We start from the raw sequence: 27,007 nt of genomic DNA, 5'->3' as shown, positions 1-27,007 counted from the left end.
ATTGTGGGACTGCATTCTTGGGTCTTTTGAAACCAATGAGAGGGTGACATTCACTCAAAGGGACAGCTCAGCAAAGTGTTCCGAGGCCACTTCTCAGAACAAAGGCATACTTCTCTAGACAGCAAATGTGTCCCAATAAAGGCTCCCCAGCCACTCGGAATGCAAAAGTCATTCACCTAAATGAGTTCAAAATACATATTGTTCTGGGCCAAATTACACAGTGTCAAGTTCAGACTGTATGTATTTATGTATGTTGGCAGCGCAGGCCACTTTTGGGGCGCCACAGCCTTGCCCTAGGATCCTGTGCCCAGCTGGGTTCCCATCACTGGCTCCTTAAACCCATGTATCCCCTTGTGTTTGGTTCCAGAAAGGCAGAGGAGAGGTGAACTCAAAGCTCCACGATCCCACGAGGGTCCAGGGCCCCCAGAGGACTTGAATTTCAAATGAAACTTCAAGTAGAACAGAATGCTTTCCTTGCCAACAAGTTGGGATTTTGTGAAGGCTTGTCTGAGATCGCGCGTGCGCGCGTGCGCACACACACACACACACACACACACACATGCTCTGTCTTCTAATGCTTTCTGCTAAGAGCTACAAGGTGGGAATACAAAACGCGCTAGGACTAAGACAAACAGCTGATGCTCCTTTGCTTGGCTTCAGCCCAGAATCATTTCCTTCTGGGGAGGGAGGGAGGATGGAGAGGACTGGTTCCTGGGCACTTCAGCAGAGGTTCAAGGGTGCTGGGGGACCAGATGCCCAAAACAGAGGCCTAAAACCTAGCCAGAGATGAGACAGAAGCTCAGTCCACGCTCCTGTCCACGCCAGGTTTCTGCCGTGTTCTAGACGTAGGGCAGCTTTCCCTTTGTCTCTTCGGATGGAAGAGGGGCTGTCATTTTTAACTCTGAAGGCAGAAAAATTGGGAGAAGGGATACCAACACGTAAAGCAAACACGGAGAGCTACAAGCGAAGAACCCAGCCCTTTCCTTCTAATGGCACGGGCTGTGCCGTGTGAGAAACAGCCAAGTGGCTGAGGCATGCCATGGCCAGGACTCGCTGGCCTGGGCACAGCCTGTCTTTGGCAGAGCATCCCTGCCGCCTATTCAGGTTCACAGCCCAGCACATGTTTCTGGAAAGGGAAGTAGAACAAAGAATAAGGGAGGAAAAAGCAGAGGGAGGGGAGAGGCCACCCTGACTTTACTCAAAGCCTGAGGTCCTGACACCGGCTGATGGCCCTTCAGCGGCCACTTCTGGCCTCTCCTGCTCTCGAGCTCACGAACTGCTTGTCCTTTCGCAGCTGTGAGCACATCCATCATCCAGAGCATCCACCATGGACACCTACAAAAGCCTGAGCACAAGGGAGCTGGACATATCAGAAGAAAATGGATAACACTCTATGTCGTGCCTCACACGAGCCCACAAGAGGAAGTGGCCCTTTGTCCTCAAACCTCAACATGTCCTTCCATTCAGGTTGTGGCCACCAGCTCCACACTGCCAGCAGGAGCTGAGACTGCAGGAAGCTCTGTGCAGTATTGGGATGGACATCAATGGTATAGATGTTAGCACAGCAGGTATGGCCAGACCAGCCATGGTCCACTGGTGAGCAGTGCGCAGGCCTAGAGCAGCATCAGGAGGGCACCCACCAAGACTTTATCATGGCCATCACTGCACAAGGGTACCACCAGTCTTCAAGGAAGGATGGGGGGCCGTGCGTTAGGGGTATGGGGAGGACACACCTGACTGTTGCTTCAAGAGGTCAGAGAAGAGGTCAGCTAGGCCAATTCAAAGAGAATCCTCCTGCCACATAAAGGAATGAAGGCCTTGCACTTGGCTTCCCACTTTTAATTTATTTAAGATCACCTCCTTACAATTTCCAAAGAGAAAATACAAAAGAAACAGACTTGGTTTCAAACACATAAACAGTGGCTGGAGTTGAAAGCGTTGCTGAGGACACTGTCACAGGACGTCAGCGCACTCCAGGGCACTTCAGTATTCCTGAGGAATAAACATGGTTTTTCCTTCTTCCCGCTGGGATGTTCTCAGCATAAGTCACTGCTCCTATGAAGCAAGGACATTTGGTTAAAATGGGCAGGAGATGTTCCTACATCACTGGCTGCTGCCTCAGTCAGATCCCAGGGCCAAGGGCTCCAATCACAGCCAACTTTCTGCTGGCATCTGTTGCATCAGAGACCCCAGTCTGAGAGGGAAAAGACAGGAAGGGGCAGGCATGACTGGACACTCAGCTGTGACCCAGGAGGTCACAGGTGAGCGCCAAGCACAGCCGACCAGCAGCTGCTGACTTCAGTCACTGGCAGGCCTTGCCTCTTTAAGAATTTCCCCCTCTGCTGAGTGAGGATATCTCTCCCATCATCCACTGAAAAGTGAGAGGGAAAAGGCTATGAAGAAAGTCCCCAGGGTGGTGCACAGGGCTCAGTCAGGGCTTGGCCAGCAGTTATCACAATACAGCCATGCTGCATGAGCCCCCAGTGGGATGGTGTTCCTCCATGTGAGAAGGATGACAACATCCAGGCACAGACTCAAGTCCAAATGAAGTTACAAGGCCATTTTAGAGCAGCATGTGCGAGGCTGTAGAAAACGTAATATTTTCCACAGCACCTCCCAGCCATTAAACATCTAATACACACAATCACCTCTGATCCATCACCCACGACAACTTAGCTTGGAACAATGGAAACACTCACAACAATAGAAAGACCCAATGCCTGCTCCTTGCTGTCCACCCTCAGCCAAGCTCTGATGCCAGGAAGGTGAAGAGGCAGGGAGAGCGGAACAGTCTGCCCCAGGTCAGTCTTCCTGAACTGACATCAGACAGAAGCACTGTCTGCTCCTACAGAGGACCTGGGCTCCAAACCCACTTAGTGGCTCACGACCATCTATAACTCCAGTCCAGGGGATCTGATGCTCCTTTTCTGGCTCCATGGATGCCAGCATGCACCTGATACACAGACATACATGCAAACAAAACACCCATACTCAGAAAATAAACACAAAGCAAAAAAAAAATTGGTAAAAATTTGAAGAATTCTGCAAGGGAGAGAACTATCAATTCTGTACGTACTTTGACAAATTTTCCATGTAGAAGATACGGAGCCTGCAAGTCATGCTGACAGTTGGAGTAGGCCATCCCCAATCCCACGCCAGAACCAAAGGCTAATGGCCACATTCTTCCTAGTGAACACAAAGAGAGAAATCCCAACAGGGAATTATTAAGATAAAGCATCCACCCAGCATATGTGCTTGGCATTCACAAACCCTTGGTGGGCATCACACTGGTGACTGGCAGGTGACAGGCTCCCACACAGCACTGTAATCCAGCATGTTTAAGTGCCTGGGGCTGCTAAGTATGATGCAAGTAGCTCGGTCGGGCATCTTTGTGTACCTGAACTAGCTTCCTAGCCTTGGCAGAAGGAACATGTTGATAAGGTGTTTGAATTATTAATCTAATCAACACCCACAAACTTTGGTTATACACAGAAAGCTGTGGAGTTCACTCACACACATCTACAATTCCCTAGTCCCAGTCCTTCCCAGTTCTCCATGGAAAGAGGTCAAGCTGACCTGCTTGGCTTCTAGTCAATACTCAAAGTTAAGTTTTCCCACTTGCCTTTATTACCAGCAAGCCACATCTCTGGGTCACTCACTTTAGAAATATGTGGGCATGCAGACTGGCCAGCATGAAACGTAGGCTTTTGAAAGGATGTCATGTTTAAGACACCAGACAACCCTGACTCATTGCCCCCAGGGAACACTGGAGATGTCCAACCCATATAGACTGAGTCCACAGTCTCTGTCTAGCTCATTTTACAACGGACGGGCTGGCAGCATTTGTACAGACCCTGCAGTGAGAAGCTGGGGACAGTCACTTACTTTTAAAGAAGGTGAGTGAGAAAACAACTCCTAATCCAAAACCAGTACCTGCAGAAACGGAAGAGAGTGTTACAGTGCAGTAACAGAGACCCCACACACAGGCTCAACTAAGATTTACACAACAGACTACTTTTAGGACTTGGAAGCCTGTTTTCCCATTCTAACCTTCCTCACTGACGGCAACACTCCAGATGCCTCCGGTCTCGCTCCTCCCAAAAGAAAATGAAAACCTTTATTCCCTATCATTTTGTCCTGGAGTGCCGCAGAGTGGGAGGGTGAGGACCCCAAGACTACTGTTGCAGACAGACTGCACTCACCTCACACGGGAGTCACTAAGAAGCTCCCCTTGTCACTTTGTTTCTCCAGGTGATGCTCACCGTTTTAGGAGGAAGAAGAAATGATCCAGAACAATTTTCTACGGCTGCACTGTCACACAAGTCAGGGTCCAGACAGAGGGAGAAGCGTTTCCCTTTGCCGGAGCCAGGGATCCCAAGCCCTCACATAACAGGCAAGGGTTGTGGCGTGGAACTACAACCCGAGCCTTGGTAACACCTCACTCTGATCTCAGCTCAGAAAAAGTTCTGCCTTTCAGGATAAGTTGAGTCAGAATTATCAAACCCTACTTCTGATGCCAGCTTCTAAATTTCTGCTTAGCCCACATGTAACCTGCACCATTATTTAATTTTTTTTTTTTTTTTAAAGAGAAAAAGACATACTGCATCCGTGAGTAACCTGAAGCCCAACTTAAATAACACTCGGTGCGATTAGCTCAGGCACTAGCTGTGTTCTCATCAATGCATGAAAAACTGCTACCGCACCACTTCACAAGGCTCACCCCGCACTGTCTACCAACACAAGTTCCTCACTGCACATAAGCATTCAAGAATTTATTTCTCCCCCACAGCCAACCTCTACAGACCAACACATTCAGTTCATGGACTCTGTACTCCGTTCTGATTTTGAGACAAAGATTCTCAATCCTCCTACTCAGTGTTGCTGGGATTCTAAGCTGCACCACCATGCCCAGATTATTCTGAAGTTCTGTGTCTGTCCCATAGCCCAGTAGAGCCTTGGGCCAACCTCTTTATGAGTAAATCACATTAAGTCCTGGTTCTCCCAAACTTGTGCTGCTGCTAAAATCTGGTGGGTTTCATTGCTCTTCTGCCTTTTGAAGCAGCATCCTGCTAAGCAGCCCTGGCTGTCATGGTATGTACCACTGGTGATGGTGGTGTACACCTTTAATCCCAGCACTTGGGAAAGAGAGGCAGGTGGATCTCTGTGAGTTCGAGACCAGCCTGGACAGTCAGAGTTGTTATACAAACATTGTCTGGAGAAAAAACAACAACAACAACAACAAAACATGTACCAGCATGCTCAGCGGGTTTTGATCATTCTACCACACATGGGGCCACGATGTATTTCTTTCATTAGACAGACAAGTACAAAACATGTGGCAAGAACAGGCCAGAAGTGTAATGTTGGTACCATAGATTTCCATGGGGTTGGAACGGGAACCAGAGGTGGAAGAAGATACCAGAGGAAGGCAAGTGCAGGAAGACAAGTCAGGAGAATTCCTCAAGATGGGCTTGGCAGTTCCTTCTGAAGATTCAACTAGCTCTGTACAGAGTTACAGGACCCCCACCACCACCACCACCAAGAGGCTGTTCATAGTGCATTCTCTGTTACCAGCAAAACTAGGGAGAAAAGGCAAAGCAAAGCACCCTGGTGTTTCTAAAGAGGACGCCTCAATCTGGTCGTCCAGGTGCTCCACAAGTGTCAGTGTCACCACAGGAAGGGACGGCTCCCTGTGCTCTACTGCAGCTGAACTCCCAGTGGAGTGTGAGCTGAAGGTTCTATGAATGAGTTTGACTCTAGGAATAGGTTCAGGCCTAAGACAATGCATTCACGTGTGTATGTGTGTGTGTGTGTGTCTGTCTTAAATTTTAGCAAAAAATAATTTTTAATGTTAAAAAGAAAATTAGCTGGGCAATAGTGGCATACACCTTTACTTTCAGCGCTCGGGTGGAGGCTGGCAGATTTCTGAGTTTGAGGCCAGCCTAGTCTACAAAAGCAAGTTCCAGGACAGCCAGGACTACACAGAAAAACCCTATCTTAAAAAACAAAAATTAAAAAGAAAAGATTACAGAATACAAATATAAAGGAAACACTTTTACTATATAAGTGTGTTTGTATTTTAAGCTAAATGCGAGTACAAAAGAATAAAAAGGTTGCCAGAAATGGTGGTCTGTATTCCAGCAGAGGCAGGAGGATCTCTGTGAGTTCAGACCAGCCTGGTCTATAGAGTGAATTCCAGGCTAGCCAGGCTGCAGAGTGAGGCTGTATGTACTTATATTACTGACCAGTCACTCACTGACCCTTCCTTACACTGTGTCCAATAAGTCTGTTCTCTTTCTAAAAACAAAATACCAAGAGATCATTGTTAATGAAAAAAACATTTTAAACAAGTGTAGTCTGAGCACACCATCCATGCCTGTGAAGTCTGTAGTGACGGCTCAGGGGTCAGACTCCTTGTCTTACGCTCAGATGGCTTTGGGCAGACACTTGCCAGTGTTAGCGACATCACAGCATGCAGCACAGTAATGTGCTCCTGAGGTTCACAGACAGAGATCCGCCTGCCTCTGCCTCCCAAGTGCTGGGATTAAAGACGTGCACCACCACCTCCCGGCTCAAGGACACATTTCTAAGAACACAGCAGCACAGCTAACACACACTGGATACACAGCTCGCCTCTATGTCGTGTGAATTTTAACTAAAATCACTGGTGGCACTGTTCAATAGACCCTGTGCTATTAAGTATTTTGGTGCCAAATTTAAAATGCAGTATTTGAAAAACCAGTAATGCTGCTCCAATTTCCATTAAAAAAAATTCATGGGAAAGTAGCTTGCCAAAGTTGGTCTGGTAAGTAGCCAATCGAGGATGGCATAATGAAAAGGAAAGGGAATTAACACTGAATGTTACTCTTGAGTACCCAGCACCTCCTTTCCAAGGAAAGTCTTTTATTTTATGGTATGTGTACTTTGCCTGCAGGCATGTCTGTGCACCATGCGCAGGCCTATTGTCCATGGAGACCAGAAGGTGTTGGATCCTCTGAAACTGGAGTTCCAGATGGTTCTAAGATGCCATGTGGGTGCAGGAAATCGAATCTGAACATGAACATGCACATGTGTGCACAAACACATACACACGTGTACACACACACACACACACACACACACACATACACACAGCCAGTGCTCTTAACTACTGAGACAGCCCAAGAAAATTAAAACAAACAACCTTCTCAGTTGTGACAGTACAAATCCCAATGATGGGAAAGGGAGGCAAGAGGGTAAGGAACTCAAGGCCATCTTTAACTACAGAGCTAGCTCAAGACAAGTCTGAGCTACACGAGACCCCTGTCAAAACAATACCCCAAACTGCCTTCTATGGTAGATTATCTTGTTCCCAGAAAATAGTGTGCCCAGAACAACCTGCTGCTTACAGAGCCAAGCGGATTCAATTCAGCCACTGTCCCCAGTATATCCAGACACAGGATTCTCCTCTATTTTCCACCCACCAATGCTAGTAGAAACTTCTAGAAGCAGTGAAGTAAGATACAGTCAAAACATGAGCCATGCTCTCCATGTAACAGCCAGAGTGCTAGGCAACCAGGCTAGTCACAAGCCCACACAAAGCCAACAGGGCTTGCTCAGATTTCTCCCCAGAGTCACCCTACCACACATGTCACCCAAATTAGTCTACCTGGCAGGACTGACCCAAGAACCTCAGAGGACAGAAGCCACTGCTATGCTATACCAAGCCCAGGAACCTGGTATTGCTTGCTTGGTTTGCAAAATAGCAGAAGGTTCGGTTTTGTGGCAACTTGCCTCACTCCTCGCAGTCAGCAAGGTCAGTACTGAGAATGAGGTGACTGGTCTCGCTCACAGAGGCAAGCCAATGAAAGCAAGTAGGCCTCCAACCTGAGTTTTTGTGCATCCGACTGGAGGCAAGATTTTGGCAAGGGAATCAAAGCCCAGAGGAAACTATTTCAGCATTTTCCTAGTCCCTTTGCCTCCATGCCTGTCTCTTCCATTTTCCCCAAGGAGAGAAAGCTCTCTGGTGCTCAATGCTTCCTAGCAGCAGACCACAAGTGATGCTCAGCCCACTGCTGCCAGCACCACTCAATCAAAGGATAAGACATGCCCACACCAATCCAGAAGGCCCACCTCAAGAGTCCAGATATGTGACCAGCTGGCCACTCCTGACAATTGCACTTATCTGAAAGTATAACCAAGCTCAACATCTCAGGCAATAAGCCAAACCCAGTTTTCAAGGAACCTTCGCTGTGGTCTTAATTAGATGGGGTTGCTACATTTTTAATTCTTAACTGTGACTCCCCATCATTTCTGTATTTTTAAGATACAAATAAGATTACTCTGTACATGAAAAGGGATCTTCTATCTTTTTCCCCTGTAATATCAACCTTGCAGTCAGAGCTGACAGAGGAATGCTGATGAGCTCTAGGAATCAAGCCCTCGCTAGTTCCCACAGTTCTCTTTGAAAAGACAGCATGCTGCTTCAAAGCCAGTCCCACCTGGCCCGGGACGGCTCTGCAGCTGCTTCCACTCAAGACTGGCACCTCTAGGCCAGGTTTAAGCTTTAGAACAATACAACAGGAAAGGTTTGCCTTACAATAAAAACAAACCAACACAGAAAGAGAAGAGCCTTCTCTGCCGTTGGCCACTTTTTCTTGTTGTTGCACGACAAGTTCTTTTGGGAAAAAAAGCCAAAGAGAAAAGTACAAAGCATTTTTCACCTCCACCTGGAAGCAAATATTTAACTATGAATGCAGTTTATATAACTTTGCCTCCCTGGCGTTTTCAAAAGCCCATGCTTGTCTGAAATGACAAAGAACCTTCAGGTACAGAGAGGGCGGCTTATCAGCACACATCCTCACATGGCAAAGAGGGACAAGGGGAAAAAACAACAGAGGAGCCTTATGGAATTGACATTAGGCCCAGAGCCCAAGTTCTCTGCAGCCATTTCTTTTGGAGAGGAAAAAGAATTGGCACCAATTCTTTCAAAGACATTCAAGATCATTTTAACCGCACAAGCTGAAGCTTGGTACCTGAGAGAGTGTCAGTAATCCGCAAAGAAACACTTCTTTGGGGTGGAGCAGTTCTTTAACTGGTCATCTGGTGCTGGGTTTGAGGGGTTCTTTGTTGTTGTTGTTGTTACTGTTTTTTCAAGACAGGGTTTTTCTGCGTAGCACTGGCTGTCCTGGAGCTCACTCTGTAGACCAGAGATAAACTCAGAGAGATCCACCTGCCTCTGGCCTCCCAAGTGCTGAGATTAAAGGCATGCAACACCACTGCCCATCTTGGTACCAGTCTTTAAATTATTATTATTGTGCCTGTGCGCATGCCTAAGGATGACTCTACAAGAGCTGGTTCTCCCTTCTAACCCTGAGAGTCCTGGGGATAGAACTTGAGTACCTTTACCCACTAAGCAATTACTGGTCTGAGACTGTTTGCCTGTTTGTTTGGTTGTTTTTTATTTTTGGTTTTTCAAGACAGCACTTCTCTATGTAACAGCCCTTGCTGTCCTGGAACTCATTCTGTAGACCAGGCTGGCCTCAAACTCACAGAGATCCGCCTGCCTCTGCATCCCAAGTGCTGGGATTAAAGGTGTGCGCCACCATGCCAGGCGCATATTTGTTTTTAACAGTAAAGATTTTTATGTGTGTGGATGTTTTGTCTTCATTTATGTAGGTGCACCAAGTGTGCACCTGATCCCCCAGAACTGGAGTTACAGGATGACTGTGACCCACCATATGTGGGTGCTGGGAACCAAACCCAGTCCTTTTCCAACCTTGGGTCAGTTACTTTCCCAGCCCTAGCCCAGCCTGCTCAGCCCCAGCAAGAACAGCACTGCAGTCTCTAGTGCTGCCTAGAGAAAGGCTCAGTAAGAAGTAGTAGCTTGTCATTGTTCTAGTAGGTCTCAAAGATGTCAGAAGCATAATAGTTCATTCTATCTCAGAGTGTAACTCACGGACTCACACAGGATCACTTTGATCAGATGAGTCACAGCTCAAAATCTGTTCTTTTCCTACTCAGAGCAATATGAACACATCAGGGGTGAGTGTTTGTGTGTATACAGTCGTGCTATGTCACTCAGGCTAGCCTTGAACCTCAAACTCATAAGTGCTAGGATTATATAATGTAACCACCACACCTTACTCTTTTCTTTAACAGAGAATCCCTTCAGCTTTATTGTTCAACTATATCATTTTGCTTTAAAATGTAAAAAGATTTCCCTAGCATTGTCTTGTTCAATAAAACAGCAATGAAATGGGCTGAAACAAATTGGCCTATTTATAATAGGCACATTTTCTTGTCAATCATGTTTCTATCGATGCTATTACAGTCAAAAGCATTTGTTGCTATAGAGATGGTTCAGCAGTGGTTGCTCTTCCAGAGACCTGGGCTAGATTCCCAGCACCCACATGGCAGCTCACAATCTGTAACTCCAGTTCATAGGGATCTAATGCCCTCTCTTGGTCTCTTCAGGCCTGCACACACATGGTATACAGACGTAACCAGGCAGAACACACATTTTTTACATTGTGTTCAGGAACTGCATAGTAGCAGAAGGAAAAACCCTCACCAGGAAGGTGCTTGTACTATTGGATTAGATTTCCTTACTTAATCTTTATAATAAACTTCTATGAGCCCCATTGAAGAGAAGAGAAAGTGAGGCACAGCAAGGTTAAATACTTGCCCTTGGTCACACATGGCCAAACTGGCAAGTGTTTAACCATTATAGTCAATTTAGACTCAACACAAGAGACTAATCCCTTCCAAAATACATTCTGGGCAATAATTTGGACATTCCCTTAATTATACAAACTGCTCTAAGTGCTGGGCAATGACATCTCCATCTAAGTGCACTGTCCAGTGTGGAGATGGGGAATGACCAGAAACTGGAAGCATAAAGAGCCACGGCAGAAGGAGGTGCAAGCTGCTGTCAGGAGCTCCCTGCTGCTAAGTTATGCAGCTGGAGGGAGGAGATGAAGCGAGCTAACCCAGAGTCATGCTAACCAACAGTTGCAGCCTCGTGCGCTGCCCACTGAGCAATGGGGAAGGTAGAAGCTCACAATGGAGAAAAGGCCATTAGATGTACACTTTACACAGCTGGCTCTGGCAGGATGGGGAGAGTCAAGAAGCACCATAAAGGACAGGAGAGAACAGTTAGGGGGAGCCCTATAGCAGGAGAAAGAAAGGATCCAGACTTCAGAGTTCCCTCCAGAGAGGCAGATTGATTTGGGGGTACAGCTCTTGGAACCCAGGGTCTAAGCATCTAGGAGAAGCTCTTCCACAGCCCCTAGGAGCAGTGTGCAGCTTCTCCTGCAACTTACACTTTTCTCTCTGTCCTCAACAGCTCTCCCTCTCTTCCAGCACCCAGGAGGCAGAAGCAGGTGGATCCCCGAGTTGGAGGCCAGCCTAGTCTACAGAGCAAGCTAAAAAATAGTCAGGGCTACGCACAGAAACCTGCTTGAAAAATCGAAGGGGAAAGAAAAGCAAAGCAGAAGAAGAGTCTAGGTGCTCTGACTTCAGTCAGACAGCAAACACTAAAGCAAGCACTGGGGCTCGGCTTCTCCAAACCGTCGACACTGAGTTCCTCTCACTATCTCGGAAAGACTAAAGTGCTTGAGAGAATCACTCTATCCTACAGGCCCCTCATGCATCACCAGTGATCCAGAAGCTTCTGAGAGTGCCCCCTCACCAGGGACACTCCTTTAGCCACCGGCACTCATCCCTGTGTGCTCAAGTCTACCCTGAGTTCGTTCCCACTGCGCTGCCCCAATATTTCAAATTAGCTTTCTGTACTTTTAAAAATGACAAGCAAAAGTAACTATTAAAGGCAGGTAGATCTCTGAGTTGGAGGCCAGCCTGGTCTATATAGCAAGTACCGGGACAGCCAGAGCTACATTGTGAGACAGTCTTAGGGTTTCTATTGCTGTGGAGAGACCATGAACATGGCAACTCTTTTTTGTTTGTTTTGTTTTGATTTTGATTTTTGAGACAGGGTTTTGCTGTAGTTTTGGAGCCTGTCCTGGAACTAGCCCTTGTAGACCAGGCTGGTCTCGAACTCACAGAGATCTGCCTGCCTCTGCCTCCCCAAGTGTTGGGATTAAAAGCATGCACCACCACCGCACGGCCAACCACAGCAACCCTTATAAGGGAAACATTTAATTGGGGTGGCTCCCTTGAGGTTCAGAGGTTCAGTCCATTATCATCATGACAGGGGAGCATGTTGGCATGTGGACAAACATAGAGCTGGCTACATATGGATCAGAAGGCAACAGGAAGTGGACTATGACACTGGACAGTATCTTAGGCATAGGAAACCTCAGAGCCTGGCCCCAGTGACATGCTTCCTCCACAGGCCGTACCAACTTCAACAAAGCCACACCTCCTACTAGTGCCATTCCCCATGAGCTTAAGGGGGGGAGGGGGTAATTACATTCAAACTACCAGAGACACTGTTTCAATTTTTTCTTTTTAAAAATGGTTTTCAGCCGGGCAGTGGTGGCGCATGCCTTTAATCCCAGCACTCGGGAGGCAGAGGCAGGCGGATCTCTGTGAGTTCGAGACCAGCCTGGTCTACAAGAGCTAGTTCCAGGACAGGCTCCAAAACCACAGAGAAACCTGTCTCGAAAAAACCAAATAAATAAATAAATAAATAAATAAATAAATAAATAAATAAATAAATAAATAAATAATGGTTTTCGTCTATGGATAGGGAGATAGCACAGTGGGCAAAGCACTTGCTAAGTAAGCATGAAGACCCAAGTTCAGGACCTGGCACCAGCTTAAAGGGATGTGGTAGCAGTGCATGGCTGTGATCGTAGTGCCCCTGCAGCGAGAAGGAAGGCGGAAGGAGGACAATCTCCAGACTCAGGGCCAGCTAGCCTGCTGTGCATACATACAGGGAACAAGAGACCCTGTAGAAGGTAAGAACCAAGACAAGGTTATCCTCTAGACACATCTGACACACACATGCTTAATTCACACACACGAACACATATACAATCATACATACAGATTTAAAACACTATTCTCATCTGTTTTCTGTCATAGTCTGAATTTTCACTGTTTATCCTTTTCACCCCTCCTCTCTCCTGCTGAAACCCTCTTCCCCCATCAAGTCTCCTGCTCCTTTCACATCTTCTTTGTGTGTGACCCACTGGGTCCAACTAGACTTTCTTACCCAAGCATGGACTGGGAATACAGCTGCTTAGTGGTAGAACTGGACCAGCATGCATGAGATTCTATCCCCAACCCCAACACCCGCCTCCCCATACATGCTTGGGGCCAGCAAGGTAAAGGCAATCACTGTCAAGCCGAAAGACCTGAATCTGGTATACAGGACACACATGGTAGAGAGCCAATCCCCATAAGCTGTCCTCTGACCTGACCTGACCTCCTCACGTGCAAGCATGCACACACACAATGTCAAACTTTATAGTTCTGACATATGTACATGCCTGTGCAGCCAGAACTAAAATCCACAAACGCCATCACTGGTACCCTCTATACCTCATTCCTCCTCTCCCTTTGTCTTCTGAAATCATTTATCTACCTCCTTTCATTATATTGCTGAGTATATTTTCTAGAGTTTTACATATAGCTGGAAATATATGTCAGAGACACACAAGTTCCGTGTAAAGCTGGTCCACAACAGTTGGTTGTCTTCTCCTCAGCAGGCAGACACCTAAGCTGTCTCCTGTTTGGGGCAGTTAGGAACATTCCTGAGTGTCATCCTTGTTCCTTGTGGTTACACCACACTTCATAAGAAACTCTTGTCAGGTGGTGGTGCACGCCTTTAATCCCAGCACTCAGGAGACAGGCAGGCAGATCTCTGTGAGTTCGAGACCAGCCTGGTCTACAGAGTGAGTTTCAGGACAGGCAGGGCTACACAGAGAAATCCTGTCTCAAAAAAAACAAAAGAGGAAAAAAAAAAGTCCACTGACCTGGGCCAAGGCAGTCCCTACCAACACGCTTCCCCCAGAGGTATGCAGCGTCACTTCCTGCCCCTTATCTCAGCAACACTACTGTACAGCTTGTAAAGCTTGGCAGTGGAGCTCCTAATCTTACCACACCTTCCCCTGTGAGTGCAGATGGAGCTGTCCTTTCTGTACTCAGTTAACTGTAAGTAAAGCTTCTTTGCAAGAGTCCTACCACAACTGTTCTTGTGATTCAGTTCCCCATATGCGGAAACAAATCCCCGTCAGCTACATGCACTGCTAGGATCCTCTCCCATTCTAAGGCCTTTAAAATCTCCAGCACTCAGAAATCAGTTTAAAGTGAACAAATCAGTGCACCTTGTCTTTGTAAGAGCTATTTGTTCTCGTGTCCTAAGAGCCCCTCTGACCTCAGGTCACAGACTCCTCTCCACTTTTCCTGCTGAAGGTTTTGCAGCTTCAGCTTTTCCCCTCAGACCAGGCCCATTCTGTCTGTGTGGACACAGCTGTTCCTGTAGTTTGTTGAAAAGATTTTCCTCTCCCCATTAAACTGTGTGTGTTAAAAGTGAACTGGCCACACATTCTTGTGTGTGTGTATCCTTCCTCTAACACCACCCTGCTTTGTACTTAAGCAGGATAATTAAGTCTCCAGCTATGTTCTTGTTAAAAATTATTCTGCTAACACCTGTAATCCCAGTACTTGGGAGTTAGTGCTGGGAAGATTGCTCCAAAGTCAAGGCCAGCCTGAACTAAAGTGAGACACTGTCTAAAAACAAAGTAACAACCAACTCCTTTGTGAATTTGAACTGTTTATCATTTTGCATAGATTTTATTCTTACTTTAATTTTGGATTTATTTTATGTATATAAATATTTTGCCTGCATGCAAGTATGTGCACCATGTGCACACCTGGTGCCCACTGAGGTAAAAAGGGATTGGAAATCATGTAACCGGAGTTATGGATGCTTGTGAGCCACCATGTGGGTGCTGGGAATCGAACTCAGGTCTTCTGTAGGGGTGGCCGGTGCCCTCAACCACTGGACAGTTTCTGCTATCCCTCATGCAGATTTTAAGTCAGGAAGGGCAGCTCAGGAATACAGCAGACACAGCAAACATGCACCCAGCACAGCCTGGGGATTAATCACAGCACTCAAACCCAAACCAACAAGTCAGCCTCTGAACTCCCATACAAGTTTTAAACGTCATTCTCTCACTAGAAAAAAAAAGGGGGGGGGGGCAACAACAACAAAAAAACCTAACAGGGTGTGGAGGGACATGCCTGTGATCCAGCACTTGGGGAGACTGAGGCAGGAAAAACATGAGTTAGAGGCCAACATGGACTGGCAGGTGAGCCACAGTTACAGAGTAAGACCCTTTCTCAAAGGAGAAGAGATTATCAATCTCCCTGTTTCTAGAGAAGCAAAAAGAAAGGGGGAAAAAAAGAAGAAAGAAAGAAACGAAAGAAAAAAACAAGTAGGTGAACTGTCCACGTACCCAGCAGGCAGCAGTTAAACACAGTAACATTCTATTACTGTTAGCTGCTTCTTCCCTCCCTGGTCTCAGACAAGCTCCAGTGGAGCGATGTCCTAACATTTCACTAGGGGGTCAACAGCCACGGTAAAAATATTACCACACCAAAAACTTCTATAAGTAAATATTTAAATTTTTACTTGGACTCAATCCTGAAATTCACTTGCCAAAGAAAGCAATTCAGCATATTTACTAATAAACTGTTTCAGGCCACATTTCAGGAAAGCATAAAACCACAGCAGGACAAAATTTCAATGTTTTCAAGTCCCATATAGCGCCAAATTACATTACTCTGTAATGCCTGCAGGAAATTCCCCAGCGAGATCACAATGGCCAAGGGTTGCACTGCTGCTACGAACAGAAAAGTTTGCTCACACTGCTCTGAAAACACACAGCAAACAAAGCGTGAACACCAGTTCAACTCAGGGACTAATTTGAAACCTGAACTATACAGAACCAACAGCCTTTCAAGTATTTAGCCTGACTGATAATACTCCACGAAGAGTCGGGCATCATCAGTTTGCAAACATGGATTACCCAAAGGCACTCCCTGGTGAGCCACCAATGCTGGTAACCCAAACTCATCAGATGAACTAACTGGTACTTTAAGCAACATATGAATCTGCTTTCTTTTTCCATGACTTCATTCAAAGGCCTCTTTCAGTAAAATGTTTAGTAAACAGCTTTAAACAATCAATCTAAGTGAACTTGATTATTGGCTCTGCAGGCTAAACGAGAAGCTGAGACCGTAGTGTCCTGCTTTCCTAGCAACGGAGGGACAAGGCTTGTTTTCAGGGACAAAAACAACAGGCAACTTCCACCTCTGACCAAGCTGCAGATGGCCCACTGCAGCCAGGCCACAAGTCAACAACAGCCATATTCAGGTTAAGTCTGCTGTCCATGGATTCCTGCTCCTGATTCTGCTGTTCAACTCATCCTCTCAGCAGGACTTTATCTTAACACAATAACCCATAGCCCCACCACCAATTTATTCTCATGTGCTTGAATGATTTTTCTGAAATGTGAAATTCTACCATTAAGGCTCAATAGTCAATTTCTTCAAAGTTAAGCTGAGCTGCCACACAATCCAGTAATTCCACTCCTAGGTACATACCCAAGAGAAAGAAAAACCTTTGTCCACATAACCCTTGTCACTTTATCATAGCAACATTATTCAGAACAGCCAAAAGTATCAAGGGGACAGCCCTGTGATTTGTGAAAGCATTTGCTGCACAAATCTGGCAACCAAGTTCTGATTTCTGATATCCAGGTAAAAAGCTGGACAAAGTACCAAACTAGCATTCCTTTGGCAAGATGGGATACAGAGGCAGGAGAATCGCCCAGAAGTCAGCCGGCCAGCAAGTCTGGCTTCCACAGTGAGGTGGTAGAAGAGATTCTGCCTCAAAGCAAGGTAGAAGGAAAACTAACCAACTCCTGAAAGTTGTCCTCTGACCTCTATACACACTCAATGTTGCCTACATTCTCTCACACACAGCATAAACAACTTAAATGAATAAACAAGACATGTATTGTCCAACTACTACATATCATTTATAACAAAAAATAATGAAATAATGGCACATACTACCACATGGATGGACTGTAAAAACAGTAAGCTGGGCTGGAGAAATGGATGCTTAGAGTATGTGCTGTTCTCATCTAGGACCCAAGTTCCCAGCACCCACATCAGGCTGCTCAAAATCACCTGTAACCCCAATCCCTCTCTTGCACGCATACACACACGCGCACACACACATATACACACACACACAAATAAATCATAAAAAGATCAAGAAAACATTAAATTAAGTGAAATACCCTAGACACCAAGGATCACAGGTCTTACACTGTAGTTCAGGTTGGCCTTTAACCCCAACCAATTCTCCAGATTCTGCCCCTTGAGCGTGGAGATTAGCAGCATGAGCTGGTAACACACTGATGACATGCCACATGCAGTATATTTTCATTTCACAAAATGTCTGGAATAGCTGCTGGGGCTGGGAGCTCCAAATGGGAGCAAGGGTGCCTGAGGTTTCTGTCGTAGGAACAAATACTCTGAAATGAGATTGAGGTAGATGCACAACTCTGTGAGTAAATACTTTAAACAGAATAAACAGTGCCTGAAATACACCTCAACAAAGCAGGTTTTGGGCTTGAGTTTTGTTTTGTTTTTCCTTGTTTTTCGAGACAGGACTTTTCTGTGTAGTCCTAGCTGCCCTGAAACTCACTCTGTAGACCAGGCTGGCCTCAAATTAACAGATCAACCTCACCTCAACTACCTCCTCCCTTCTACCTTTCTTGTCTCAACTCTGATCCCTCTCCGACAGGAGCTCTTTAACATATTCCCCATGCCTCCAGCATTAATAAACAGTAGCTACAAGTATGGGCTTAGGGAGGCAGACAAAAGGGGCTGAACACACTATGCAGCTAGCGCTCTCAGCCCTATGGGCACCATTTGAGCGATGCCCTTCAAGAGCACAGGAGCTGAGTGAGATTGCAAGCTGAGTGCAGTGAAGAGCTGTCACTGCTGCCACCCTATCGTCCTGCGATGACCCAGACTTTTTCCTTTTTCTCCCCCTCCCCAAAACAGGGTTTCTCTGTGTGGTCCTGGCTGTCCTGGAACTTACTCTATAAACCAGGATGGCCTCAGATTTAGAGATCCATCTACCGCTGCCTCTTGAGTGCTGGGATTAAAGGTGTGCGCCACCATCGTCCAGCTTCTCTTCTCTAAGACACAGGAGAGTTTCTAAGACCTGGAACGCAGTACTTACTTCTCCAAATGCACCTTCTAAGTCTACATATTCTCAATATAGAAAAGTCACCCCTTCTTTCCTAGAACCTCAATATGCATGCATTCCCCTCCACTCCCAGAACTTATCACAATGATTAGTTTTAAACTATTTGAGGAAGTACACTATTTTAGTCTAGTGACAGACACTCATTCTACCAGGCTGGCCTTGAAGGTCCTTCCCTGCCTCCACACACACCTGGAACATGCACCAGCACCCATGCACACAAAGAAAATGAATAATCTCCCATGCAGCCCATAGTGATAAATCCAAACTGAGGGTACCAGATCTGCAGAGACCAGAACAATCAGGCCTCCTCCAGTCCTCAGGTACTCTGCCCTCCATGTCCACTAACAAAGACTGTGTGCCTTAGCTGAGTGGTGGAGGCGTGCCTTTAACCCCAGCACTGGGGAGGCAGAGCAGGCCATCTCTGGGATGAAGTCAGCCAGGTCTACACAGTGAGTTCCAGAACAGCCTGGGCTACAGAGAAACCCAGTCTCAAAAAACAAACTGAAACCACTGTATGCCTTTGCCATGCTCTGTCATGCTCGTGGGTGTGTATAGGATAAACCACTCAGCATATAAAAGGAAAAGGAGGGGAGAAAGCCAGAGCAACCCATAAATCTTATAAAACTTAAAAATAAATCCATAAAATTAGTAAAAACCATTAATGACGCATTCATGTAAAACTAACGGAACATGCCATTCATAAAATGCAATATTCTCTCCTTTTTAATTTCCTGCAATAAGGCTCTGGCACTTCTCTTAAAGCAACACCATCCTTTGCTTGTTTAAATACCAAAGTGCTCTCTGCTCTCACTCGGCCACTCCCAAATATTTCTTACACCACTTTTTAGTTTTCTTTGTTTGAGATAAGGTCTTGTCATTTAGCCTTGGTTAGTGTGGAAATCACTCTGTAGACCAGACTGGACTTGAACTTATGGCAATTCCTGTCTCGAAAAAATAAAACAAACAAAAAAACAAATCCTCAAGAGTTCAAAGACACATGTGAACTAGCAAAAATTCACTTAAAATATAGTTAACTTTTTTTTTTTTTTTTTTTTTTGGTTTTGGTTTTTCGAGACAGGGTTTCTCTGTGGTTTTGGAGCCTGTCCTGGAACTAGCTCTTGTAGACCAGGCTGGTCTTGAACTCACAGAGATCCGCCTGCCTCTGCCTCCCAAGTGCTGGGATTAAAAGCGTGCGTCACCACCGCCCGGCTATAGTTAACTTTTTAAATTTAAATACTAATAGGGAGGACAGCCTAGTCTACAAGAGCTAGTTCCAGGACACGTTCCAAAGCTACAGAGAAACCGTCTTGAAAAACCAAAAGAGAAAAAGACTGCTTAATAAACATACTCTTAATCTCAGATGTGGACAGAGAACATGGGCTTCAAAATTCTCAGCAATACATGCCATTCACTTAACAATACCCACTCCTAGTGAAAATTACTTTGACCTCAGCATACAGGACACTAAAGAACTTCCTAAGTACCAATAGGGTCGTCAGCACAATCAGTATCATATTTATAGACGGTAAAAATGTGAGGTGGGGGATGTGGTCTGCCATGGAGAACATGTTTAACATGCTCTAGGGCCAGATGCTGGAGGAGGCCCCCAAGTGGGGGTCGGGGCAGAGGACAAAAGGAAAGGAATAAGGGTCGAGGAGAGGAAATGTGAAAAATGGATGGAATGAGCAAGGATGTGTTCTGTCTGTCCCTCGGTACTGTCTGTCCAAGGATGTGTTCTGTCTATCCAAAGACAGGAACCATGTCAGGTTATCTCATAAATCACCTACTAATACTTCAACACTAACTGCAACAAGATAGATATTTTAAGCTAGGATTAACAGGGGAAATAGAGCTGTTTCTCTTGGAGACTAGGGAGACAGCTCAGTGGTTAAAAATGGCTCACCACTGCCTCAAACTCTAGTTCAATGGCTCCAACCCTGTCTGACTTCTGTAGATAGCCACACTCAGTGGTCCACACAGGAAGACACACACACAAACATAAAAATAAATCTTTTAAAAAAAGGGCTGGAGAGCTGGCTCTGCATTAGCTGGTTTGTACATGCAAGTGCAGTACCCAAGGAGGTCAGAAGAGGGCGTCAGATCCCTTGGAGTGGGAGTTAGAGGTGATTATGAGCTGTGATGGAAGTGCTGGGAACCAATTCAGGTCCTCTGAAAGAGCAGCAGGTGCTTTTGACTGCTGAGCCCATCTCCAGCCTGAAGAACACTCCCCCGCCCCAGATAAGGTTTCTCTCTGTTTTTTTCAGTTTCTCTTGCTCTGTAGACTATGCTAGTCTCACAACTCAGAGATCTGCCTGCCTGTGCCACCCATGTGCTGGGATTAAAGGTGTGTGCCACCATTGCTTGGCTAAGAACAGTTCTTAAAAGTACCCAGTTATGCCAGGCTGTGGTGGCACATACCTTTAATCCCAGCACTGGGAAAGCAGAGGAAGGTGATCTCTGAATTTGAGGCCAGCCTGGTCTACACAGTGAGTTCAAGGACAGTTAGGACTGTTACATAGAGAAATCCTGTCTCGAAAAAACAAGAAAAAGTGCCCAGTTGTAATAAAAATAGCCCTCTTGCAGTTGGAGGTATAGCTCAGAGGTAGAGTGCAAGGCCTGGATTCCATCACCAGCACTGAGGGGCTCACAGTGGCTTCCATCCAATCACAGTGGCTTCTCTGCACTCCACAGAGCCAGAGCAAAATCACCATCAAATAGAACTGAAAGCTGCAGTGACCCTTCCTGCTTGCATCTTACTCCCATCTCAGGGCAAACTGTCACTCCCTGAGGCGCCATCTCCATTCTGAAGTGCTAGGAAAGAAAGCACTTGGCGAGGAGGCTCAGAGAGTGACACTGCTACCTGTGGGCTGGGGAGAGGAGAGCTGCAGAAGAGCAGGGTCCCCAGTCTGGAGACCAACAGGCACAACCTGCTGTGCCTCCTTGGTGTGGGAGGTCCTACTGTCTGTGTGTTGCTTTTATTGGTTAATGAATAAAGAACTGCTTTGAGCCTATGGCAGGGAAAAACAGAACTATGTGGGGAAAGCTAGGCTGTATGCTGGGAGGGAGCTGCCATGGAGCCGCCAACGAAATAGACGTGCTGAAACTTTGCTAGTAGACCACAATCTCGTGGTGATATATGCAGATTAATAAAAGTGGGTTAAATTAATATGTAAGCGTTAGCCATTAAGGGCGTGGTGGCGCACGCCTTTAATCCCAGCACTTGGGAGGCAGAGGCAGGCGGATCTCTGTGAGTTCGAGACCAGCCTGGTCTACAAGAGCTAGTTCCAGGACAGGCTCCAAAACCACAGAGAAACCCTGTCTCGAAAAACCAAAAAAAAAAAAAAAAAAAAAAAAAAAAAAAAAAAAGAAGCTAGAGTTAATGGGTCAAGCAGTGATCTAAATAATACAGTTTCTTTGTAGTTATTTTGTGTCTAAGCTAGCCAGGCAGCTGGGAACCAACAAGCAGCCATGCTTCTCCAATACCTCCTCTGCTTTATGTGTCTGCTCTTTCTCTAAGCCCACTATCAGTGGATGAGCCCACTTGGAATCTCAACTCGAGAACCTTTTCTCAAGAGTTACTGGATCGCCGGGCGGTGGTGGCGCACGCCTTTAATCCCAGCACTTGGGAGGCAGAGGCAGGTGAATCTCTGTGGGTTCGAGACCAGCCTGGTCTACAAGAGCTAGTTCCAGGACAGGCTCCAAAGCCACAGAGAAACCCTGCCTCGAAAAAACCAAAAAACCAAAAAAAAAAAAAAAAAAAAAAAAGAGTTACTGGATCATGCTCAAACCCAACCACTACAAGTGACTGAAATCCATGGCCTGTGCTCACTGTGGTCTGGTATGCTCTGGGATGTGCAATCAGTTCCATCTTGTTACTGATGAGACTTATCTGTACCCCTTCTGTTTTACTTACAAATGCTGATCAAGCACTTTACAACTGGGCCAGGGAGATGGCTCAGCAGGTAAACAAACATGCTTGCTGCCAAGCCTGGTGGCCTGAGTTAGAAACCCAGGACCCACACTATGAAGGACTTAGCTGATTTCTACAAGTTGTCCCACTGACCTCCACATGCACACTATGGCACAAACAAACATATACAAAATCAATGTTTTTTTTTTTTTAAGATCTTATTTATTTATTATGTATACAACATTCTGCCTCCATGTATGCCTGCAGGCCAGGAGAGGGTGCCAGATCTCATAACAGATGGTTGTGAGCCACCATGTGGTTGCCGGGAATTGAACTCAGGACCTTTGGAAGAGCAGGCAATGCTCTTAACCACTGAGCTATCTCTCCAGCCCCCAAAATAAATGTTTAAATAAAAAAAATACCAAAAAGAAAAATTCCAGCCTTGGTGCTATCCTTCTAGGAAATGAAGGCAGTTAACCAGATGAGAAAGGAGAGAGACAATCACCTTGACTGAGTTCCTGTTCTAAGGAGAAGACTGGATGACTTAAAAGTTTTCATGACCAGGCAGTGGTGGCGCACACCCTTATCCCAGCACTGAGAGGCAGAGGCAGGTGAATCTCTGTGAGTTCGAGGCCAGCCTGGTCTACAGAGAGAGTTCCAGGACAGGATCCAAAGCTACACAGAAAAAAAAGAAAAAAGAAAAAAAAAAACTTTTGAAAAACAACAACAAAAAAGTTTTCATGTGCTTATAGCCAGGCATGGGGCTTACGGTTTTAATTCATCACACAGGAGGCAGAGGTAGGTGCACCTCTGTGAGTCAGAGGCCAGCATGGACTACAGAGCAAGTTCCAGGACAGTCAGGGCTACTCAGAGAAACCCTGTATTGAAAAACCAGAAAACAACAACAAACAAAAACCCATTCAAGTTGCATCAGTCTAGAGGACCTGGTCCTGCTGAGGAAGCTGAGACAGGATCAGGAGGAGGATCAGAAAGATCAAGAATTCAAGGCCCCCATAACACCAAGTTTGAGGGCAGTCTCAAGCAAAGTTTTTCATTTAAAAATTAAAAAACAGCCGGGCGGTGGTGGCGCACGCCTTTAATCCCAGCACTCGGGAGGCAGAGGCAGGCGGATCTCTGGGAGTTCGAGGCCAGCCTGGTCTAGAAGAGCTAGTTCCAGGACAGGCACCAAAGCTACAGAGAAACCCTGTCTCGAAAAACCAAAAAAAAAAAAAAAAAAAACCAAATACCCACATTCAAGTCATCAAACAAATGTCCATCCCTGGAAGGCTCTGTCACTCTCTAGTCAATTCAGAGGCGCAGAGACCAGTGCCCTCACAGCCCTCACTTCTGCCTGCCCCGCCCCTGGCAGCAGCAAAGTCAGTTCAGATGCCCAGCAACATGAGCACACCACACACCACCACCTCCTGCGGCAGCCTGAAGCATTGCTAGCTAAGGATTTATGTTCTCCTGGAGGTTGACGTGGAGGTGGTGTTTGTTTGGGGGAGAGGGTCAATCTATGTAGCCCAGGCCGACCTCCATCTGGAGGAGAGCCATCTACCTCTTGGGCTGGTATCAAAAGTGTGTGCTACCATGCTCAGTTGCTCTATCCCCCCCCCCCAAGACAGGGTTTCTCTGTGAAATAGGGTTTCTCTGTGAAATGGCCCAAACTAGCTTGGAACTCACAGTGATCCTCCTACTTCTGCCTCCAGAGTGATGGGATTAATGCGGAAGACAAGTTTACTTTTTCTTTTTTTCTGATTTTTCAAGACAAGGTTTCTTTGTAGCTTTGGGGCCTCAGAGAGATCCGCCTGCCTCTGCCTCCCAAGTGCAGGGATTATAGGCATGTGCCACCACCACTTACACAAATTTTTTAGGTTAATCTTCATTTCAGATTGAAGAGATTTAAAAAAAAACACGAACTGGTGAGGACGAGAAAGCGAGTGACTAAATCTCATCTGTATAAGCTCAAGCAGCATTTTAAACTCCCCATCACACTGTTCATGGACAATGCTGGGATATAAATGTTAAATCTCCTCTCTCAAACTGCAAACCATTAAAATTTTTTAAAATTTTCTTTTCGTTTTTTTTTTGTTTTGTTTTGTTTTTTGTTTTTCGAGACAGGGTTTCTCTGTAGCTTTGAAGCCTGTCCTGGAACTAGCTCTTGTAGACCAGGCTGGTCTTGAACTCACAGAGATCTGCCTGCATCTGCCTCCCAAGTGCTGGAATTACAGGCGTGCGTCACTTCCGCTCAGCTTAATTTTCCTTTTTGTTCTTTTTATTTTTTATTTCCTCGAGACAGTGTTTCCTTTTTTGTATAGACCTGGAAAAATAATATTTTGGACTAAAGGGAAGACCAAATGGTTAAGAGCACTTGTTGCTTGCTCTTGCAGAAGTGAAATAGTGAAACATGCCCCCAGCAATGCTGCAGCATGCCTGGGCAGCCCGTTTATATTGGGTTTCATGGTCTGAGTTGATGAGGATGCCCAGGTCTCTTCCTCAAGGAACAGGTTCCACGGACTTGCGAACTCGAATTGCTGGCAGAGGACCCAGGTTCAATTCCTAACTCCCCTAACTTTCAATAATCCAGTTCTAGCAGGTCCACCTTCTTCTGACCTCTTCCGGGAGCAGACATGTACATGATGCACAGACACGCACACAGGCAAATCACCTGTCTACATTAAGTAACAGCAATATTGTTGGCCACTTCCAGAATTACTCATTTCTAATAACAACGCAGCTATTGAACTCTCCCAGATCCTCTAAGGTAGCAATAGTCACTGACAACTTAAAACCAGGCAAACAGGCACAGGGCCTTAGCTACCCCCTTGTTGCAGAACTGGTGGGGAAAAATCTGGAAGTAACTGTGATCATCAGATCGTTCACATATTGATTCGTCCTTAATAATTTCTACACTACACTCTTCTGGGACGGAGGGAAACACACCTGGTTTTGCCGAGCTTCGATTTTATTCTTTCCTGACCTCACCATCTAAGGATATAATCCTAAATTCTCTTAAATAGATCTCCATGCAATAAGTATAAAACATGAACCTATGTGTGATGGCGCACACCTTCACTCCCAGCACTTATAAGGCAGAGACAGGAAGATCTGCTAACTCGAGGCCAGCTAGGAAAAAGTTGTCTGAAGGAAAAACAAATCTAATTTTCAATAATAAATATTAATACAGAAGAGTCACCTTGGTGGGTAAAACCCCTGCCCAAATCCTCAGCACCTAAGCAAAAATCCTAGTGCTGGGGAAGGGGAGCCCAGCATTAAAAAAAAAAAAAAAAAAAAAAAAAAAAAAAAAAAAAAAACCTCAATTGGCAGCCAGTTTAGGCAAATTGGTGAGTTCTAATTTCTGAGATTCCCGCTCAAAACAGAAGGTGGAGCCGAATGTGGTGGTGCATACCCTTAATCCCGGCGCTCCCGAGGCAGTGGCAGAGGTCTCTTGAGTTTAAGGCCAACCTGGTCAACAGTTTTCCTGGTCAGCCAGGGCTACATACTGAGATCCTGTCTCAAGAAATAAAGGTAAATCGCTACTGAGGAAGATACCCAACATCGACCTCTGACCTACATACCAACACCGCAAGACACAGCTGAGCGGTTCGCACATACACACAAGAGAAAGATGCAGAGGGGAGGACCAGCAACGAGCTCCAGACCCGGAGCCAGAAATCCTGGGGGAATTCAACTATGCCACAGATTAGAAACGCGATTCCAGGCACACTCCTTCACCTGGATTCCCAACTCACAACGTGGAAAACCACGAGTCACCGTGCTAAACAACGCGCCTACCATCTGTACCACGCTAAGTGGGATTCCATCACCTCCCCCTTCCCCAACCCCATGACCTCATAAAGTGTTTCGTCACAGAACGCGTGCTGAAAAGACAACCTGGAGTAACAAGGGAGGGCTGCAGGGCCCACGATCACACTGTCTGGGAGAGTTCTTCTGAACCATCACCACCGTCTCCACTTTCGGACCCGACATCTCCGGATTCAGATAAATGAGGTCCCGCTTGACAGCAATGCCCACCGCGGCCCGGAGGAGGCTACATAACGCCCCTGTGACCTTCTTCCAAAGGCAGCGTTCTCCCAGCTGGGGAGCGGGGTGGGCTCAGGCAGGCTGCTCGCCCGGACCAGGGGACATGTGGCATGGAGTTGCAGAGTTGCACGGCGCGTCCCGCATTCTTTCCCTGTCCCAGAGCGCCACTGCGCCTCCCGGCCTGCACCACCTTTAACCCGGAGGCCGCCCGCGCCCTTCGGCCAGCCGTCCCCGTCACCCGAGTTGACAGTCACCTGTCTGCGCCCCGCAGCTCAGTGCGCACCGCGGGGCGGCAGCAGGCCGCAGCCTGACCCCTACGGCTTTCCGTCCGCGCGCGGGCCGCTTGGCTCCGGACGGGGTCTACCAGAGAGAAAAGCGCTTACCTAGTTTCACCACCGCGTCGGCCATGCACCGGTCCCACTTTCTGCCGAGGTCGGACTCCGACATGTTCTCCACCGGCAACTCCACAGCTCCTCAGGGCCGGCCCCCGCGCTCCGCCTGATCGCCAATCTCGCGAGAGCCGGCCGCCGCCGTAGGCTTCCGGCAGGAGCCGGCGCTCCAGATACCGCGAGATCACGTGTGTCTTCCGTCTTTTCCGGTTGTCGTCGCTCTGTCGTCAAGGTGACAGGTTGCCAGGAAGCCGGAGGTGACCCTGACCTTGGAGCTACAGCGAAAGGTAGCGGAGAGGTACAGCTTCCTGATTTTCACCCAGAGTCCAGAAGGCCGTCCCTCGCCTGTGTTTCATATTTGTATATATTTTGATCATTCGATCTCCGTTACCATCTCTCATGCCCATCCCATATCCACTGATC

General features: G+C 46.6%; 1 protein-coding gene across 1 annotated transcript; it reads right to left on the bottom strand.

Moving 5' to 3' along the window:
• Positions 1–1,823: 1,823 nt before the first annotated feature.
• On the bottom strand, positions 1,824–26,734 carry Micos10 (mitochondrial contact site and cristae organizing system subunit 10). The gene is made up of 4 exons (XM_057784379.1): positions 26,579–26,734; positions 3,886–3,933; positions 3,077–3,186; positions 1,824–2,055 (listed from the first exon to the last, which is right to left on the bottom strand). The coding sequence occupies exons 1-4, from the start codon at positions 26,640–26,642 to the stop codon at positions 2,047–2,049; spliced, it is 231 nt and encodes a 76-aa protein (XP_057640362.1). The 5' UTR covers positions 26,643–26,734; the 3' UTR covers positions 1,824–2,046.
• Positions 26,735–27,007: the final 273 nt, after the last annotated feature.

This window comes from Chionomys nivalis, chromosome 11 (assembly GCF_950005125.1).
Source record: "Chionomys nivalis chromosome 11, mChiNiv1.1, whole genome shotgun sequence".
Classification (NCBI taxonomy): domain Eukaryota; kingdom Metazoa; phylum Chordata; class Mammalia; order Rodentia; family Cricetidae; genus Chionomys; species Chionomys nivalis.
Note: the sequence above shows the minus strand (reverse complement) of the source record. Positions and strands in the feature narration are given on the sequence as shown.

Coding starts and splice junctions, on each gene's coding strand:
- Micos10 (XM_057784379.1), bottom strand. CDS start 26,642: ATGTCGGAGTCCGACCTCGGCAGAAAGTGGGACCGGTGCATGGCCGAC. Junction 3,934..26,578: donor CGACGCGGTGGTGAAACTAG/GTAAGCGCTTTT, acceptor CCGTTTCTGCAG/GTACTGGTTTTGGATTAGGA. Junction 3,187..3,885: donor CTCACTCACCTTCTTTAAAA/GTAAGTGACTGT, acceptor TGTGTTCACTAG/GAAGAATGTGGCCATTAGCC.